At 43.5% G+C, this 19,552-nt stretch overlaps 1 protein-coding gene across 3 annotated transcripts in view; it reads left to right on the top strand.

Moving 5' to 3' along the window:
- Positions 1–19,552, top strand: part of PRIM2 (DNA primase subunit 2) — a 357,737-nt gene that overhangs the window by 211,043 nt on the left and 127,142 nt on the right. For all 3 annotated transcript variants that reach the window (XM_021098097.2, XM_084966367.1, NM_001244164.1), the window contains 1 exon segment: positions 18,422–18,489. In XM_021098097.2, the coding sequence (XP_020953756.1) occupies positions 18,422–18,489 (68 nt within the window).

Here is a 19,552-nt window from a genome sequence, read left to right as displayed (position 1 = left end):
TAGCCTCATCCCTGGCGCCTGGGGGGGGGGTAAGGTTGAAGGCAGGAAGCACGGGGGGCAGGTACCTGCAGCCCCACGTTGGTTCATTCTCAGGGAAGGGAGGAACTAGGAGCCCTGGCCCGAGAGAGACTCAAGGTTCAGCTTCTGGCAGCACCGGGCACTGTGGACACATTCCTGGTGTGCCCAGTGTATGTGATGTGGGCAACTTCCCCAACAGCTGTGTTATCTTCATAACCCAGCCATTCCTAGTTCCCCGTTGGTGATAAACTGGAGCATCAGAAACGAGGTCCTGGAAAACAGCTAGGCCACCAGCATCATTTCACCAAGTGAAACCCTTGGTCTGTTGAGATAGATGTCAGAAAAATGGATCAAAATTGACACTCGACAAATACTTCCATGGTTGGTTATTCATGTGAAAGTTGCTGGAGCCATAATCTCTTGCTCCGCCCACATGGAGTATACATTTAATTTCTTCTAGTGAGAGACCTAAGGATTTTATTCATAGTCCCAAAATAAAGCATTTCAGAAAAATGTGTATGCTGAGTGCTAAATGCATTTAATATTTATTTTTGTGATGTTAATTTGGCCATTGAATTTTTAGTTACTGTTGCATCATAAAAACCACATAAAAGATTACTAGTTCTAACAATTCCCCTAGAAAGTTACAGAAAAAGTCCCCTAATAAGCTTGTTAATTAAAATTAAATTTTAATTGGAACAAGTGCTCAACTTGGTTTTTTTTTTTTTTTTTTTTTTTGCTTTTATGATGAAGGGTATTTATTACATGCGTTTTATAAAATTCTGAGAATTATGCCTGGGATTAAATTACGCAAGAAGACGGCAGTTACGTAACGTAGATTTTGAAACCAAGTATCCAGAACAATGCAAGTTGGGAATTTGAACAGCCAGATACTTGAGGTCCATTTGTACCTCAGCTGTGCCAAGCTGAGATCTCGTCTATAGTGGGGTAAATAAATGCCAACACTTTGTTTTGGGTAAACTCTAAAAAGAGTTAATTTAGAAGACTGGTCATTGTGCAGATTTTACGTAAGGTATTAAATGAGATTACTGATGTAACCTGGACTAGTCAATGGTAATGGTGTTGGTAATGGATAGTTAGCGATGCTTCAACTTGGTTTTGAATCAGTGTCTTCATGTCTGCTGTCTTCTATGAGATACTTATAGTAAAGATGGACTAGAAAGTGGAAACACATGAAAGAGACGTAATATAACGTGTTCAGGGTGTCTGTATATGTGCTTGTGTTACTGAATGTGTATGTATTTCTTTTTAAAGAATTGCCTACCTTGATAGAAATGTAGAAATGTGTATCATGTCTGGGGCTGAGTTTATTTGATCGATGAAATTTGGAACCTCAAGTCATTATTTTCATGGGATTGCAGGCACTTAAATACATGGGATTGTAGCACATACATTTGCTAACTTGTAGAGGTGGCATTTTATAAAAAGCCGTATGAGTAATATCAAAATCAAAATCAAAAGTAATAAAAGTCAAGAAATTTTTTTTGATTTTTTTTTTTTTTTTTTTTAAAGGATTAGGGTGGATCCATTGGGAATCGAAAGAATTTGAGAATTCAGTAAATGTATTCTTAGGGTAATTGCCTCAAGAATAAGCTTTTTTTCTTTTTTTTTTTTTGCTGCACTTGCAGCATGTGGAAGTTCCCAGGCCAGGGACTGAATCTGAGCCACAGTTGCAACCTATGCCACAGCTGCAGCAATGCCAGATCTTTAACCCACTGCACTGGGCCAGGGAGCAAATCTGTCCCTCAGTAGTGACCCGAGCTACTGCAGAGACAACACTGGATCCTTTAACCCACTCTGTCACAGCAGGAACTCCAAGAATAAGCTTATTAATTCTAAGTGAAGCTCAGTCAATTTATTTGAAATAGCAGAAGTAATAACAGTACTAGTGATGGTGGTTCTAGTGCTGGTTAGTCCTCGCAGCAGCTCTTAGCACGCAGCTCATTGCTTTGCACAGTACATCTTTGCTGAGTAAATCGTGGAAGGCATAGTCTAGCTGTACATTTCTTTCATTTATTATTTTAGTTCTTAGAGTAGCCATGTGAAATGGCAACTGGTCCCCTCATTTTATGGATGAGGAGGATGAGGCACTAAAGAATGGAATCCTTATTTCCAGGTCATAAGCTCGTAAGGGCTAAGGATTTGGATCAGGCATGCCTGACCTAAAACCCAGGTTGGCCATTCTTCACTCTTCCTGAATCCCCTTTCAGTCTGACATATATTAAACTCTAGTTGTAACCCTGAGGCTGGGAAAGAGAATCCACTAGGACAGAAGGCCGTTGGTGACATGGTGTTTACTGGTGGGGGCGTTTGGAATCCTCAGGGATCACAGTTCCTGGGTTTGTGGCCCTAGCTGCATTTCCTGCCTCCTCCCCTGTCATGGCCTCCTGTCTCTGTCACCCTCAGTGTAAGGTAAGAGGGGCAGTGGTTGTGGGTAAACTCTACCGTTTGTATGATAGGATTTCAAGGCTATTCCTTTTAAAGGAGAAAGTGTGATTAGTTCAAGAGTAGAATATAGGTTAAGGTCACTCGGAATTTGATTGAGAAATCTCTGATTCTGAGAACATTTTTGTACTTGGAGTGAGTGCCACGTGTCACCACCACATAGGACTCTTGATTTGTGGAGGGTAGCATAGGCGTGAACATGCCACCACCAGGAACAGTGGTCCCAGGAGCTCAGTGCACTGTGCCCTGCAGGTTTGAGGTCACTACAAAAGGCCCGATTCACAGATTCGGGATGAAACGGCAGTTACTCACGTGGGGAGGAGGCAGGGCCAGGCTGCAGATGCGACGGCGCCCCCCAGGCTGCACCCCTCTGGGGGGGCTAGCAGAGGATGGGTGACAGTGATGACCATGGGCTTGGCCAGGTGCCACCTGACACAGGCTGGAGCAGAACCAAAGCCCTGCTGGGGTGGGGATGGGGAGCTGGGGAAGCAGGTCCCAGCTTAGCAGACCCCCCCAGCGCACTGGCTTCTCCTGATGCTTGGGATCCTACCCAGTGAGATTGTCTTCTGCCAGCACTGCTGCCTTTGCAGTCCAAAGGCCAGTCCCTTCCAGGGCCTGGACCCTCAAAGGAGTGTCCTCCCCACCCCGTCTTTCTCAGATTCACAGAGAAGAAGAATGCCCTGGGACTTGTGTTGGGGCCACTTTTCACATGTTCCCAGATCAGTTAGCTCCTGTGCTTTGGTAATTGTGGCTTCATAGGTCAAGATAATTAGACCCATAAAGTGGGGCTGCTCCTGGATACATAGTGATAAACTGAGTGGTGGTGAGGTGGAGTCGGCCAGAACAGAGGGCTTCATGACAAGCAGTGAACTTGAAGGAGGCTACTCAGTAGTACTTCCTGAAAGTACTGCTTTGGAGGAGGAGGAGGGTACTTAGTAGTATTAGAAGAAACCAGAAGTCATAGAAAGAACAGAGGGGACATACTTGATGTGACAAATCAGGTAAACAGAATGAACACAAGTGCAAAATGAATATTGAACTTGAAGATCATGTTGAGGGATTCTAAAGGCAGAGGAAAAGCAGAGATCAAAAACATCAAGGAAGCTAAGAAATACAGAAGAGCATTCAAATCGTGGACTGGAGAAGGGAGAGGAGAAGTCGACGAAGAGAAGAATATGTGAAGAAATAATGATAGCAGAGTGAAGAGGGAACAGAGACTGGGATTGAGAGGGCCAGTGGAATCCCAAAGAGGAAAACCCACGTCGTGGTAGATGAGCGAAATTTAAGAATATCAAAGCCAAAGACATAAAACTTTTAGAGCGAAAGAATAGATTATCCACAGATTAACATGAATCAGACTAAGTTATCCTTTCATACCAAGGTTTGTTTATTCTGCATATTTGAGGTAAGGAAATCATCTGTAATGTACAGTTTAAAACTTGGCAAATAAACTCATTAATTCATGTTGCATTTGGTAAAGTATTTCTCAAAGTAATAGACATTTTCTCTATAAGTTTCCTGCTTGAAAAAAGGTTTCCAATATATAATTGTATGATTTTGTATAAATATTTGGGAAATGTTGCTGTCATTTTCCTTAAAGAGGAAAATTCTTTCTTTCTTTTTGGCATAGTTCTGTTTTGTCTCCCATTGAGGCATGCGCATTTTAAAAATGTGTTTTTGCAGTCGTAGATGTAAGAGGGACGATTTTCTGCTTCTAATGATTTCATCTGACACTAGTGATTTTCAGTTATGCTCCTTGATTTAAATTATTTAAATATCATGTTATCACTTCTTGTGTGCCACAAAGAAGTCACTTTTGGTTAAGAAATCCTCTGTCTGGTAGAAGTAATAGCCACATATGTAATTTAAAAATGTCTAGAATCCACATTTAAAAAGTTTTAAAAGAATGAAATTAATTTTACTCTTATTTTATTGAACCAGTATACACAGAATATTATCATTTCAACATGTCATCAATATGGATGATTTTTAGTGAGATATTTTACATTCTTTTCTCCATGCTAAGTCTTTAAAATTTAGTGTGTATTTTACAGCATCTCTCAGTTTGGGCTCGCCACATCTCAAGGACTTAATACATGTGCCACAGTAGCCACCGTACTGTCAGTGTGTCCCTAAGGAAGTGATGGGACAGTATTCTGGTGCTGGTGGTGGCTTAGAGCTTCCTGTAAGACTTCCGTAGTGTTAAAGGGACCTTAGAACTGGGTGGTCCTGAGACAAGTGATGCTTTGTATCCATTCATTGTAGCTGATGATTAAAAGGGTAGAAATTAAGTTGAAATACACAGCAGGATGTTCGGGAAATAAGTGACTGGTTTTGCAGCTTTATTTCTAAGTCTAGGTTGTTCTACCTGGATGTCTAACAGGTGGTTCAAAGTTAACACGGACACAACTGGGCTCTGCCCTGTCCTTTCAGATTTGCTCCTGCTTAATGAGTGAACAGCAGCTCCCCTGTCTCGTGGCACAGGGTCCGACAGCTCTCTTTGTCTTCCACCTAGAATGTTGGTGAAAAGTCAGGGTCTGCTGTTGCAAATGTCCAGTTGCCTAAGTTCTTAATTGCCCATACTCTAAGGATGATGTGTCTTTAATGAAAAAAGTCTGCCGAGTACTTTCACATAATTTAATGTCACTTAAAAAAAATTAAACCCAATGGAGATTTAAGAGAAATATGTGTGTTTTTCAGTAGTTGACTTTAAAATCCCATCAGCTGTGTGGTTGTTGACTTGGTAGGACTGAGTGTAGCTCACACTGGCATTCACTTACATTCGATTAAGGCGAACCAACTGAGGGGAAATGTAAGCCAGCACAAAGAGCAGAACAGAAAAATCCAGCTTTGCATTTGGTGAACTCTGCCTTGTGGAGAGCATCTTGTGGCTGTTTTATTGGAGAAAGTAAACCTTAACTAAGAAAGGTAAGATGCACACCTTTCATTCATCCCGATTTTATAACTGTTGTTGTTTCTTTAATTGCAGCCAAATGCATTTCTATGTAAGGATTGGTTGCTTCAAAAATATTGCTGACTTGGGCTTTTCTGTGTATAGTGAGATCTTTTGGAACTAACATCGCCTATGGGTTTTTGTTCCCTTTCCCTTTTCCTAAGATACGTAATAAAACAAGAAGATGTCAGGTATAAAGGATGGCTGTTGCTCAGACCTGTCCTTTGCTTGTCTGGTTATCCATCAAACACTATCAACTGATTGTGCCAGAAAGTATGAAAAAACGTCATTGGAAAGCTATTGGTCAAATGGATGTCAAGGTCTTTTAAAAGTCTCAACTAGCTGTTCTGCTCTCAGAGGATGTTTTACAAATATGATATGCTGCAGTGATTCCCTTAGGAGATGTATCTTTAAATGTGCCTAACCTACCCCCCCACCCCCAATTTCCTCGTTGGTGCTTCAAGCCAGATTAAGGTGCCTTTAATCAGAGCATGTTGCAGTGGCCTGTACTCCACACCCTGGGCAGCTTGCAAAGCAGCATTAGCAAGGGTCCTTCCTAACACTCAAATGGCAGCTCTAATTTGAGGCTGTCAGAGCAATAGGGAGTTGTTATAATAGCCACATTATTTTTTACAAACCTTCTCCAGCTAAGCAGCAAGTAAGGATTCTTTCAATTTTCAAACCAGTGTCCCTTGTTTGCCACATAATTCTTTCAATTTTCAAACCAGTGTCCCTTGTTTACCACATAATCTCCAGCTTTAAAAATGAGAGAAAAGGTCATAGCCTAGAAGGAAATAAGGAATAAGGAAATTTTTACTTTCTTAGGAAAATGGAATTTTTCTTTGCAATTTGCATTTATTTGTGACCTAAATTAACTATGAACAACTGCCTCATACTTTTGTATTAATAAATTAAATCCAGTGGTTTAGGTTGGTGTATTTAAGGGCATTGTGTTATTCAGAACTTCTGTAAGTTTGTAAATGAGAAGACAGGCATCCAGGTTGCTACTTGTGATGATTCCTAGTTTTGAAAAATAAAAAAGGAAGAAAGAAGAGGGTTTGGGGAACTCTGGTGTGTTAGTTTAAATATTTCAAAATACATTGATTTCATTTTCTTTTGTACCTTTATAATTTTATTAAGTGAATTTTGTCTCTAAGTTCATGATGAATTAAAACCTTTTTGAAAATCATCGTATCTGATGGTGGAGTGCTGAGAGGAGTCCAGTCAGCACTTTTTAAATGTTCTTATCGTAGTAAAGACATCATATTTCCCTATTTCCTTTTTTTTTTTTTTTTTTTTTTTTTTTTTTTTTTTGCTTTTTAGGGCCGCATCCGAGGCATTTGGAGGTTCCTAGGCTTGGGGGTCGAATCAGAGCTATAGCCACCAGCCTACACCACAGCCACAGCAATACCATATCCAAGCCTCGTCTGCAACCTACACCACAGCTCATGGCAACGCTGGAACCTTAACCCTCTCAGCAAGGCCAGGGATCGAACCTGTGTCCTCATGGATCCCAGTCAGATTCATTTCTGCTGTTCCACAGCGGGAACTCCCCCTATTTCCTTTTCATGATGAATGGTGGTTATTGGCTTTTATGTCCTAGTAATGGAAAATTTTTTTTTCCTGTTTCTGATTTGTTATAAATATGGGTATTCAGAAATTGTGTAATTAATCACAAGGCCCTAGTTTTAGTTGGCTGAACCTGCTTCTGTATGCATAATTGAAAGCTGATCAGATCTTTTAAGAAGCTCTTTTCAGAAGAGTTTAAATATAGGAATTATTTTTTAATTTTTATTTTTCTTTATTTATGTATTTTTTTCTGGCCATGCCAGTGGCATGCAGAAGTCCCAGGGCTAGGGATTGAACTGAGCCACAGCTGTGACAATACTGGATCCTTAACTCCCTGAGCCACCAAGGAACTCCTAGAAATTCTTTTTTTTTTTGTCTTTTGTTGTTGTTGTTGCTATTTCTTGGGCCGCTCCCCCGCGGCATATGGAGATTCCCAGGCTAGGGGTTGAATTGGAGCTATAGCCACCGGCCTACGCCAGAGCCACTGCAACGCGGGATCCGAGCCGCGTCTGCAACCTACACCACAGCTCACGGCAACGCCGGATCGTTAACCCACTGAGCAAGAGCAGAGACCGAACCCGCAACCTCATGGTTCCCAGTCAGATTCGTTAACCACTGCGCCACGATGGGAACTCCTAGAAATTCTTAAGTAAAGGAACAAAATTAGGAGTTCCTGCTGTGGTGTAGCAGGCAAAGGCTCCAATGTTGTCTCTGCAGCAGCTCAAGTCACTGCTAAGGCACGGGTTTGATCCCTGGCCCAGTGTAGTGGACTAAGGATCTGGCATTGCTGCAGCTATAGCATAGGTCACAGATTTGGTCTCTGGCTGGGGAATTTCCATATACTGTGGGCACAGCCAAAAAGAAAAAGAGGAACAAAATTATATTATGGTCCTTATTTTTTTTTTTTTTTTGTCTTTTGTCTTTTTGGTTGTTGTTGTTGTTATTGTTGCTATTTTTTGGGCTGCTCCCGCGGCATATGGAGGTTCCCAGGCTAGGGGTTGAATCGGAGCTGTAGCCACCGGCCTACGCCAGAGCCACAGCAACGCGGGATCCGAGCCACGTCTGCAACCTACACCACAGCTCACGGCAACGCCGGATCGTTAACCCACTGAGCAAGGGCAGGGACCGAACCCGCAACCTCATGGTTCCTAGTCGGATTCGTTAACCACTGCGCCACGACGGGAACTCCGATGGTCCTTATTTTTAAAGGAAAACAAACAGTAAGACCACTTCATGAATAGAGAAAATCGCTTATATTTCAACTAAATTGAATGAATCCAAAAATAGTGCAAAATCTGATTATTTCAGGTTAGGGAAATAAACTGTGAGTGAGATATGGAGGCACACTGGGCTGTTTTACACTGAACTAAAAACATTTGCTGCATCTGCAAAAAGCAAGTTCTCTTTCGAGAGACCTCGAGAGACCCAGGGCCCAGGGCCAATGAAGTCACCGAGGTGTGAGGAGGAGCCGCTGGAGTGCTGAGCATGCAGTCTGTTACCCCGCACGGCAGGGGGTCAAACTCAAACTCGGCTGGGGGCCGGGGGTGGGGGGGCGGCGTCCTTGAATGACACACAAATTCAGCACCAGAGGAAATGGCCTTATTCTCAATCACCTCAGCCTCCAGCTTCTCCCCAGGGACCATGCGTGGTCGCACACAGATCACTGTCACTGAGGAGCTAAGAAAAATACTTGTCCACACTGCTGCTCCGCTCCTGTGGCCGGCTCTACTTCCCAGTGTGCGTGAAAGAGTGAGGCAAGGGAAAGAGATGCAGAAAAATGGAAGTACTTAAACATGGGTGACTTGTGTCTCTTCGCTTTGGTAACTAAGTATAATTTGGATCCGTTAATCTGACGTTAGTTTCCGATTGTTTAATAAATTTAAATATGGAAGCACAGTGCGGAATAGATTAATATGAAGTTTCCAACGTTAGAAGTGATGCACTGTTCAGTGATATTTAGGAAAGAGATGATTGCCATTTTAACAGGCAGCTCGTGTCTGGCATTTCTAACTGGAGGTAGACTCAGCAGGAAGTGAAAGGGTGGTGCACTGTGCCACCTAAAGAAGATGCACAACATGCACTGACAAGGCTGCTGTGCTGTCTGGGGAGCCTCTTAAACATTTACTGGGAGCCCATAGACACGTTTGGCAACTCCAATGCATAGAGTAGAATTTATGTGCATATTTAGGAAGCTTTATGAAAAACACGTAATAAGATTCTGCTCAGGATTCATGCTTACAACAAACAGTAAAGGAATAGTTTCATTTCGGAAAACCCAGAGAAGTATATTTTTTACATTAAATAAGAAGTTGACAAATGTAAATTTAGGTGACAATGGCAGAGATGTTTTTGGAGACAAAAATAGTGGATGAAAATATGATAATAATGAATAAGGAGCTTTAGAACTTACTGCCTCACAGATTTATTAAATGAACAGAAAACCTAGGAATCTGAATGATGTTTGGAGTCTTTGCCTGTAAAGGTGTGTGGTGGAGTCAGATGTCTGGTCTGTCCCTCTGTGACTGTGTAGTTTACATGAAGTGACACAGGCCGGGGCCAGGGACATGTGGCAGGAGCCAGAACTATCTCAGCCACCTCCCACTCCTAGTGTCCCTTTCAGGGGGCTGTAGGGATTAAAGGTGTGGTCATTGCTTTCTAGCGGTGAGAGGGCCAAAACCCAGGATTGTCTGTCCTAGGGAATGTACAGAATGTGTATAGCACAATTATGGTACTGTTGTAGTCAGGGGTAAAATAAACCTTATTTTTATAGTAAAAACTAGAAAGACATGTTTTAGAATAGAGTGCAAGTTTGGGGTAAAATTTTAAGATAAATACAAGAGACTAGAAGATTAAGGCATGAAGGTCGCTGTTCCTGGTGTCTTTGCTGAACAGTGTGCGAAGCCCTGGGTGCCTCGCGGTGATAGCGATTTTAGGGAATGCGGTGAGGCTTGGGGTCTGTGTGGATCTCCTGGAAGAATGTTCTGCATGTGGTGTAACATTCTGTGTCCTGCTGCCCAACCCCGCTCCGAGGGCAGCCCTTTAAGAGGGCAAGAAAAGGTTGGATGCCAGCACGAAAACCACAACTTTCCATTCGCCAGATCTTTGCTGTGCTTGCGCCAAGTCTCATTGCAAAAGTGCTGCTACAATAGCATAAGAATTTGGTGCTCAAATTCTGAGTCTTCTAGAAGTGAAATGCTTTTATGGGTGTTTTACTCTTGGAGAAAATTCAGCAATCCACATCCATTTAGCACCGCATAGCTCTTCATACCGTTCCTTCTGGCTCAAGCAGTTGTTTTATGTGTTTAAATGGTGCAGAGCTTTGGTAAGCTGCTCAGCTGAGCCTTTGAGTAATAAGCTTCTCACACGGTGAGTTTCACGATCAGACCTCAGCCCTGGACATCTGCTTGCTCAGTTCCCAGGTTTACTCTCAGTTCTTTGCATCATCTGACCCCTGAGCTGGAAATGTCTTGTTAACTCTGCACTGCTTAATATTCTTTGGAAATTAAGCTACTTGGGCATGGTTGAAGCGCAGATGAAATCTATGCATTTTGCTGGCCAGGGTTGTTGGTTTTTGAAGCCTTTGTATTGGAAATTGTGTTTGTGTGTGTGTGGGGGGGGGGCGGCAGTTGATAGAGAAATTTCCACGTGTGGGAGCCTCGCACTGAGGAAACCACCCGTGTAGGGAAGATGCAGTGAGACGTGGGTGGGCGGGGCCCCATGGAAACCGGAGTGCGTGGGTGTCAGAGCTTGGCCTTGAGTGTCTGAGCGCCGCCATGAGGACTGGTGAGGAACAGCATCTCAGGCAGCCCAGGGACCCCATGACACCCAGGGAACGAATTGGGTTCTGGCCGCAGGGGTATAAGGTGGATTTTCATGGTTCGGGATTTGTAATTGGGATTCGTTGCTGTATAAGAAAATGTAGTTCAAAAAGACACAGGATTTTCTGTTGTTAAAATCAATGAAGGTAAAAGAGAAGCTGTTTGTAAAAGTTAATTTTACTTGACATCTGCCTTGGCTCAGGTAATAAAAGAGAGAGGTCTGTTGAACAGCCTGTTCTCTCTAGAGCTGTATCTTGTTGTTACTGTGAGGTCTCTGTTTAAAGAAGCTGTCCTTTAGGTTTCAAAGATTATTTTCTCGACCTCTGACTGTGTGTCTCTTAGACTATATGATGACCATCATTTGTGCACCTTCAGTTGAGGAGAAAGGGTTGCGTGCTTGACTCTGAGTCTGTACTCTGGGGTGGGGGTGGGGTCCGACGTGTGGCGGGAGCCATCTCAGCTCTGGTATGGCATGAGAATGGAAAGACATTTTGAGAAATGCCCTCTATTTTCATTAAACACAAAGCCAAACAAACAAACAAAAACACCTTTTGAAAGCTCTGCATCCACACAAAAACCTGCACACAGATGTTTGTAGCAGCTTTATTCATTGCTGCTAAAATGTAGAAGCAACCAGGATGTCCTTTAGGGGGTAAATGGAACATAAGCTGTGGTCCCGCCAGAATCATGGAATATTTTTCAGCACTACAAAGGAGTGAGCTTTCAAGCCATGAAAAGACATTGAAGAAGCTTAAATGTTCCTGAGCGTATGTTCATTACCGAGTGAAGGAAGTCAGCCTGAAAAGACTACATCCTGTACGATTCCAACTCTGTGACATTCTAGAAATGGCAAAACTGTGGGGACAGTAAAAAGATCAGTGATTGCCCTGAATTAGGGGGCAGGAGGGATGAACAGGTGGAGCCCATAGGGTTTTTAGAGCCATGAGACTGTTCTGAGTGATACCGCAGTGGTGGGTGACCCCTGAGCTGTGCAATAGCAAAAGCGAACCCCGTGTCACCCCGTGGAAACTCTGGACTTTGGGTGACAGAGACGTGTCAGTGTAGGCTCATCAGTTGTGGTAAACATCGCAATCTCCTGGAGGTGACGGGAAGGCTCTGCAGGTGGGGGCAGAGGGGGTAAGAGAAATCTCGTGCCTTCCTCAAAATCTTGCTGTGAACCTAAAACTGCTCTAAAAAATAAAGTCTCTTAAAAATAAAAAATAGGAGTTCCTATTGTGGCTCAGTGGGTTAAGAACCCAACTAGTATCCATGAGTAGGCAGGTTTAGTCCCTGGCCTTGCTCAGTGGCTTGAGGATCCGGCGTTGCCATGAGCTGTGGTGTAGGTAGGTCGAATCCATCCCTAGCCTGGAACCTCCAAATGCCGCGGGTGTGGCCCTAAAACAAACAAAAGACCCCCCAGAAAAGGAAACAAGGAAGCAAAAACCAAGCCAGAACAAAAACTATTCTGCTTCCAGTGGAGCAAGATCATACGGAGGAGAGGGTCCACTTTGTGCTCAGACCTGTCCCGGACCCTCAAGGTGCGGCTCTGACCTCCGAGCACACTGGCCTCCTCTCGGCTTTGTGAGGAGGCCGAAGTGAGTGGTGGAGGGTGACGACACCAGAGAGTGAAATTGAGCAATATTTTCCAAGTGAGCACTGTTTTCCTGTCATTTTTATGTGTTTTAATTTAGCCAGTGTTAGGAGAACAGCTCAGGGAGAAGAGTTTATTATTTTAAATGAAGCCACCCTCCTGTCTTTCATTTTCTCCTGATTGAGTCACTTGTGTGCCCAGTGTCTGCTGACCGTCAGAACTGTCTTCCCTGCTCACTTGTGTGGTTGCTCCTTGTGTCATGTGGTGCCCGCCCCCGCCCCCCAGCCCAGTGCCCCTCAGCTGAAGAAGGAATCTCAAAGACCTTTTCTTTCCCCGGGCCCTGTTTGGAAATCCTGCTTCCAGTGGCAGCTGGCTGGCAGCACAGTCTCCTTCCTGATTTTAAGAGCGACAGCCTGGTGGCTGGAGGAAGAGTCCTTTCCTCAGGGAACGTTCCCGTCAGAGTTGTTGCAGGTACACAACAGGAGTTAAATTAGAGGAGCAGCCATTCCCACTCTGTCCCCCTTTCTCTCCCCTGCCCTGTGACCCTGCCTTTGCATAAAGTCAGTATCACAAAACTCCAGGTCCTTGTTTCTCTCCCTGCCGTGGGGAAGCACATGCCTGGCAAGGGCCAGAGAAGACCCTGGGTCCCCTCTGGCTCCTGGGCGGGGCTCGAACCCTGTGCCCTCATGAGCTGGCCAGGGCCTGCAGGGGGCACCCCCGCTTCCTCAGCTCCACGCTCACCATTGCTTACCTGTTGACAGCGCCTCAGTGGAACCCTGAGCTCTAGACCCCCCTCCTGGCTCTAGACCCATGTAGTTCCCTTGCCTCTCACATTGTCAGAAGGTGTCCAGTTCAGCAGGCCTGGAACAGGCTGTTGCCTTTCCTGTCGCATCCTCCTCCTGTGGCCACCCTATTGCACTGACCCCAGTGTGCTCTGTGACGCCGCCTCTGTCTGTTGCTGGCACCAGGTTATGCCTTTTTTCCTGTGGCCCCGCTTCCTTTCTGTCACTGCTGCCTGATTCTGTGCCTTGGGTCCCCGTGTCACCCTCCAGGCCATTCCCCTCACTGCAAGGAGACCCACCCTCTCTCCCTCTCCTCAATGACTTTAAACCGAGCATCTGCGTGTAATGTCACAAATGCCCAGGTACTTACCTCCAGGCTCATACTTCTAAAAATGGCTTTTTCATCCTGATCTAATTGTCTAGATGTTGTTTCCCATGTTGGCCTTACTCTCCAAAAGGTCTGAGAGCCCGGCACACTTCATAGCCAGGCTTTTCCATCCTTGAGTAGATTCTCTTCTAATTGCTGCCTGGATTTCAGTATTTTCAAAACTCTATGTCCTTTTGGGGGAGGAGTGTTTTGAGACAAATATTTTGGTCTCCTTTTCTAAATAGCTTATCCACGAGAAACTGCAACCCATCGTAGTTAGCAGCAGTATCTTGAAAAGTATTTACCGCAACACTTGAGTTTCAGCGTTGTTATATAAACACCCCCGATCCTTCTTCACAGATGAGTGAGTCTTGTTTGAATAGAGTCACACTTACACTGGCTGCTCCTTAGTCACTGTCTGTAAATTGTTGAGTCCCAGTCTTGCCAGTTTAAGTTTTTTTGTTTTTTTCTTTTTCTTTTCTTTTCTTTTTTAGGGCTGCACTAGTGGCACATGGAGGTTCCCAAGCTAGGGGTCTAATTGGAGCTGTTGCCGCCTGCCTTCATCACAGCCACAGCAACGCTGGATCCTTCACCCACTGAGCAAGGCCAGGGATCAAACCCACAACCTCACGGCTCCTAGTTGGATTTGTTTCCACTGTGCCGCAACGGGAACTCCTTGCCAGGTTAAATTTTTTTAATGAGTGTGTGCTGTACAGGACTTTGAAATTTGATGTATGTTTTAAATTTTTAGTAATGTTGGAAAACGTATTTAGTGATTAATTTCTGCTTTATTTGTAGCTATTATTTAATGACCCCCCCCCAAAAAAAAAGCTCACAGAAAACAAAAAGAGTAGAGGGAAGGAGCTGTGCCTCGATGGCTTTTCCAGAGAGTCTGTCAGGGTGTGTCCATCATTCCGGTTTCACTCTGTTAGTTTCGGGCTCCTCATTGCCTTCGAACCAGGAGCCATGGTTTCCGCTGCACTGAGGGAGGTGCATTTGCCTTCCTTTTACAGGGAGGACCTGGGTGCTGGACATGGCAGGAGAAATGTGTGTGGCCTGTTAAATTGATAGAGTGTATTTACTTATGAAAACATGAAAATCCAAGCCTGGAAGGGTCAGTGTCCAGGGCAGACTCTTCTGAAGCGCTGCTGTATGGACATACTTGAGAGAGCTGAACCGTTGACCCTGCAGTATTCATTGAGTGCTGCTGCATGCCACACCACATGCTGTGCCAAGGAGTGGGGACAAGGGCTGGGCAGGGCAGGAAAGTATCTGCCCTGATGGGCACAGTGAACAAACTAATAAAGTATGTTCAGAGCGTGATGACTGTTGTGAGATACCTGAGCAGTAGAAAACCCGAGACAGGGTGGTTAGGGAGGGCCTCTGGGAGGAGGTGACGTTTGAGAGTATAAGGCAGCTGTGGTGCAGAAACCTGGCAATCTGGAAGACTGAGCATCTGTGGGTCTGTGACTCTGGAAGAGCGTTGTCCAGTCTTGGAAGTGAAGGGGCTAAGATGAGGTGAGGCCCCTGGCTGTTTCCAGGTGTGCGGGGCAGGCACCCTCCTGGTGTCCTGGTCTCTGCAGCTGGCACAGGCTGTGAATGCAGCCTTGTGCTTGGGCCTGAGGTGCTGCCTCCTCACCTCCAGACTTGCTGTTATCTTCTGTGCCTTTGAATCTGCATGGTCTTCATGGCCATTAAAAGGAGAAGTATTAGTTGGCAGAATGCACTGTTATTTTCTGTACCCAAATATATGGCAAAAGGCATGACTTACTCAATGATAGTAATCTTTGAAATGAGATGTAAGAATCTGTAGTCTGTGATATGCGCCTGAAAACAGCAAACTGTTCAGTGTGTGGGTATCTTCTTAACAGCTCACCTCTGACCTCTCAGCAGTACGCAGAAGTAAGATGCCCCAGATGCCAGCGTTTACGGTGGTCCCCATGAAGCAGCCCTAGCTCAGGCCCCCCAGTTAAGCTCTGTAGACATGAACCATCATGGATCATCTTTCTCTTCCATTGTCGGGGATTTATGTGTCAAGGACACGGTTGTGTTTTCTATCAAAACAAACAACTAAGACTTATGAGGAAACCAAGGTCTATTTAAACTTTACCAATACGCATTTCAGGTTGTAGAGGAAGTCCTTAATGCTGGAAATCTTGTTATGACTGTGTTTTGCTTTCCTGGAAGGCTGACAGTGGTGATTTATTAGTGTCGATTTAGATTTCTTTTTGCTCAAAGCAGGGATTTGAAAAGCTTTAGCTATGAAATGTAGATCCAGATATACCTTGGTTTCCATGGAACTCCACAGGTGTAAGTTTTTGGGTTTGCCGCACACCAGTGACTGTTATTAAACATCTGCTGTGATGTAAGTGCTGGGCACGAGGTGGCCCTCCCGGCCCAGTGGGTCTAGTAGCAGTTTTGTGGCTCAGAGAGAAAATCCAGAAGACAGGATGGCACCAACCAGTCTCCGAAAGGCAGCTTACGTTTCTGTCAGCAGGTCAGCAGATGGCTTTGCCTGTTAGAGAGCTCTGGAATAGCTTTATCACCTCACCTCCTGAACTCGAGGAGATGTGTACTCTTTTTGAAAATGCTAATTGTTTTACAAGTTGAAAGCAAAACCTTTGGAAGACTCAAAATTTTCCCTGAAGTCATTTTACTGAGAGCATTGACCCTTGTTTTAGGAATTATTCTTATCAGTGATTCAAACTTGAGAATAAGTGATGGAGGTGGGGAGAGCATCAAATCATAGAGTGTAAGTGTTGCAGAAACAGCGGCGGCCCATCGCTATCTGACTGCTCCCGTCGCATTGTGCGCAGGTGGCCCAGCCCCCGTCCTGTGCCAGTTTACACAGTTTAGCCCCCGAGGAGCTGTTTTATAAGCTGTGTGATGGGAGAGCTGATGTGACGGTGTTAGCCGGGGAGCCTGAGGGAATTTTAAGTGGTTTAATTAGGGGCGGCTAACTGGGATTTTGAAGATGTCACTGTGGCTGCCATGTAGAGAAGAAGGTTGGGAAGAGGCCGGAGGGGGCAGAGGGACAGTGAGTGCAGATGGGACCGCTGGGACATGCTTCCCGCACGTAGGAAGGTTTTGCTGGTACTGAGGTGTTATGTTCTATTGCCTTCAGCTGGAAAACATGGCTGATTAGAAACCACACTACGCAGATGGACAGAAGCAACTGAAAAGCCTGGTTTGTCTCTTCCATCTGTCTTTAGGAAGTTGACTTTTGAAACATCTAAACAAATTATTTTAATCTTTTTAGAGCATGCCTTTGGTGCTGAGTCATGAAATCTCGTGGACAATGAAAGTGACATTTGGTAAAGGGATTTAACATTAGCAGATATAGGCATATTGCAGTGTTTTGTTTATAAAACCTTGATAACATTTTATATGGCATGAAATACTGAACATGTCTTAGGGATACTGAGAATCTTTTGGTTGCACCAAAATTGCAGCAGACTATATCAGTATATTTTTAATTAATATGGCTTTATATTTGGCATTTGGTAAACATTTTTTCACAAATGTAGTGTTTATTAGATGTTTTCAATGTGATAGTTTTATTGGCATAATGTTGAAATTAGGTTTGAATTGATTGATGAATTACTTTTAGTTGACAAAATAAAGAGACAGGATACTTGGGAGTTCCCGTCGTGGCGCAGTGGTTAACGAATCCGACTAGGAACCATGAGGTTGCGGGTTCGGTCCCTGCCCTTGCTCAGTGGGTTAACGATCTGGCGGTGCCGTGAGCTGTGGTGTAGGTTGCAGACGCGGCTCGGATCCCGCGTTGCTGTGGCTCTGGCATAGGCTGGTGGCTACAGCTCCGATTTGACCCCTAGCCTGGGAACCTCCATATGCCGCGGCAGCGGCCCAAAGAAATAGCAAAAAGACAAAAAATAAATAAATAAATAAATAAAAGAGACAGGATACCGTATGTAAAACTAAAGGCTATCCTTCAGGTTTTTTTTTTTTTTTTTTGTCTTAAGAATATTCTCTTTTGTGAATTATCAAATGACTTACTAGTAGAATACAAGAACTATGTATTTGATATACTTAAGTCCAGAAAAAAATCTTTTATTTTTTGGTATTTAGATTACTTCAAGCTATCTAATTACTTTGAGTATTTTTATTTTTGGGGGGTTAAATTTCTTATAAGAGGGCTTTCTCAAGAAAGGAAAGACGTATACATCAACATACAATTAATATTATTGTAATAAAGTACATCTGAGGCTCACACTTCCATGTTACTGCCAACCTGACACACAGTATTTAGGAATAAGGCTCTGATGCTTACATTTTATTTCCTAGATCAATCGAGGGTCATATTTCTTTATTAAATACTTAGAGTTGCCTTGGTATGTTTATAAGAGATTCTTGGTTTCTCGTAGTAATGTTGTCAAAGCAGAGGGGATGCATGTGTGTGTGTGCGCGTGTGTGTACACGTCTGCATGGAACCAATTTCACAGTGACTTCGCTCTAAATAAAATTCTCCCCACTTTCTTCATCATTCCTGGATTCAGTGCTACAGGTGGGTTGCTGTATGTAAATTCTGAAGATTTTCCATTTTTATTTGCAGAGATATTTTTGTGACTAGGGGCTTTTTCGTGAATGAGAGTAATACTTCACTTCTTATTCTTTGTTTTGCTTCCTTTTTCTTTATTTTAAACTCAGCACCCCACTCTGCAAACCTCAGGGCCATCTAGTTGGCTTTAACCACAGAGTGAATCCACTTTCTGCATAAAAAAAGAACCTTGCCCTTACCTTCAGGCAGCCCCTCTCCCACTCTTGTGTCCGCATTTAGCTTGCGGTTGTCGGCGATGTCCAGCAGCGGTTCTTACTCACCCTCTTCTCTGCTTCCAGTTGACAGCCAGGTCCTTGCCTGCCGTGCAGTCGGACGAGAGACTCCAGCCTCTGCTCAACCACCTCAGGTAAGAGCTCACGACCCCTGCACTAAGGTGGAGCCTGACACTCCTGCGACTCAGAACTGTACACACTGGGGCTTTTGTTCTGTTTATGCTTTAATTATGTGATTAACCAGTTGAGGTTGTTAGTACAGCACGCTTGTCACCCTTGACTTTGGGGCTATGGGAAGCTCTTCTAATGCCATGAAAGGGTACAGAGCTTGTTCAGTTTCAGTTAAAGTGAGGCGTGATGACTGCAGCAAGATCTCAAGGAGTGTGTGAGGCGGAGGCAGACTTGGGGAACACATGTTTTGTTGCAGTGTAGTTGAAATGAGTTGTATTTGTTTTCTAAATACAAAAATAGCACATCCTCATTATTTAAGAATAATGAGGAAAAAACCATGGGAAAGAAAGAGGAAGAACCTGTTATCACTACTCAGAAATAATGTTTCTTTGTACTGTTTTAAAACAGCTTTAAATAAAAGATATAATTAATATATATTTTATAATGAATGTATTACAATCAGTATAACATTATAACATATAATCAAATGTATTATTAATATAATTAATAATATATTAATATGCAGTATTAAATAATACATAAAATATAGTTTATAATTAGAATATAATTAATAAAATATAGTAGTTCCTGTCGTGGCGCAATGGAAACGAATCCGAGTAGGAACCATGAGGTTGCAGGTTTGATCCCTGGCCTTGCTCAGTGGGTTAAGGATCTGGCGTTGCCATGAGCTGTGGTGCAGTTGTAGACGTGGTTTGAATCCCGCATTGCTGTGGCTGTGGTGTAGGTTGGCAGTTGTAGCTTCGATTTGATCCCAGCCTAGGAACCTCCATATGCCGTGGGTACAGCCCTTAAAAAATATATATATATATGTATAATATTTATATTATATTAATATATAATATATAATTAATAAAACACAATTTATAAGGAATTATAATTATATCCCTTAGAAATCATATTAATAATTATATCAATAATATAGTAATAATATATTATATTAATAACATAATTTATAATTAATATGATGTATAATTTCAACTTTTTAAAAAGTTGAAATTCTATTTT

The sequence above is a fragment of the Sus scrofa genome, chromosome 7 (genome assembly GCF_054392235.1).
Source record: "Sus scrofa isolate SSC_HxYL_T2T_F1_AM1 chromosome 7, Sscrofa_HxYL_maternal_Yorkshire_Landrace_v2.0, whole genome shotgun sequence".
In the NCBI taxonomy this organism is placed as follows: Eukaryota; Metazoa; Chordata; class Mammalia; order Artiodactyla; family Suidae; genus Sus; species Sus scrofa.
This window is presented reverse-complemented; position numbering and strand designations above follow the sequence as displayed.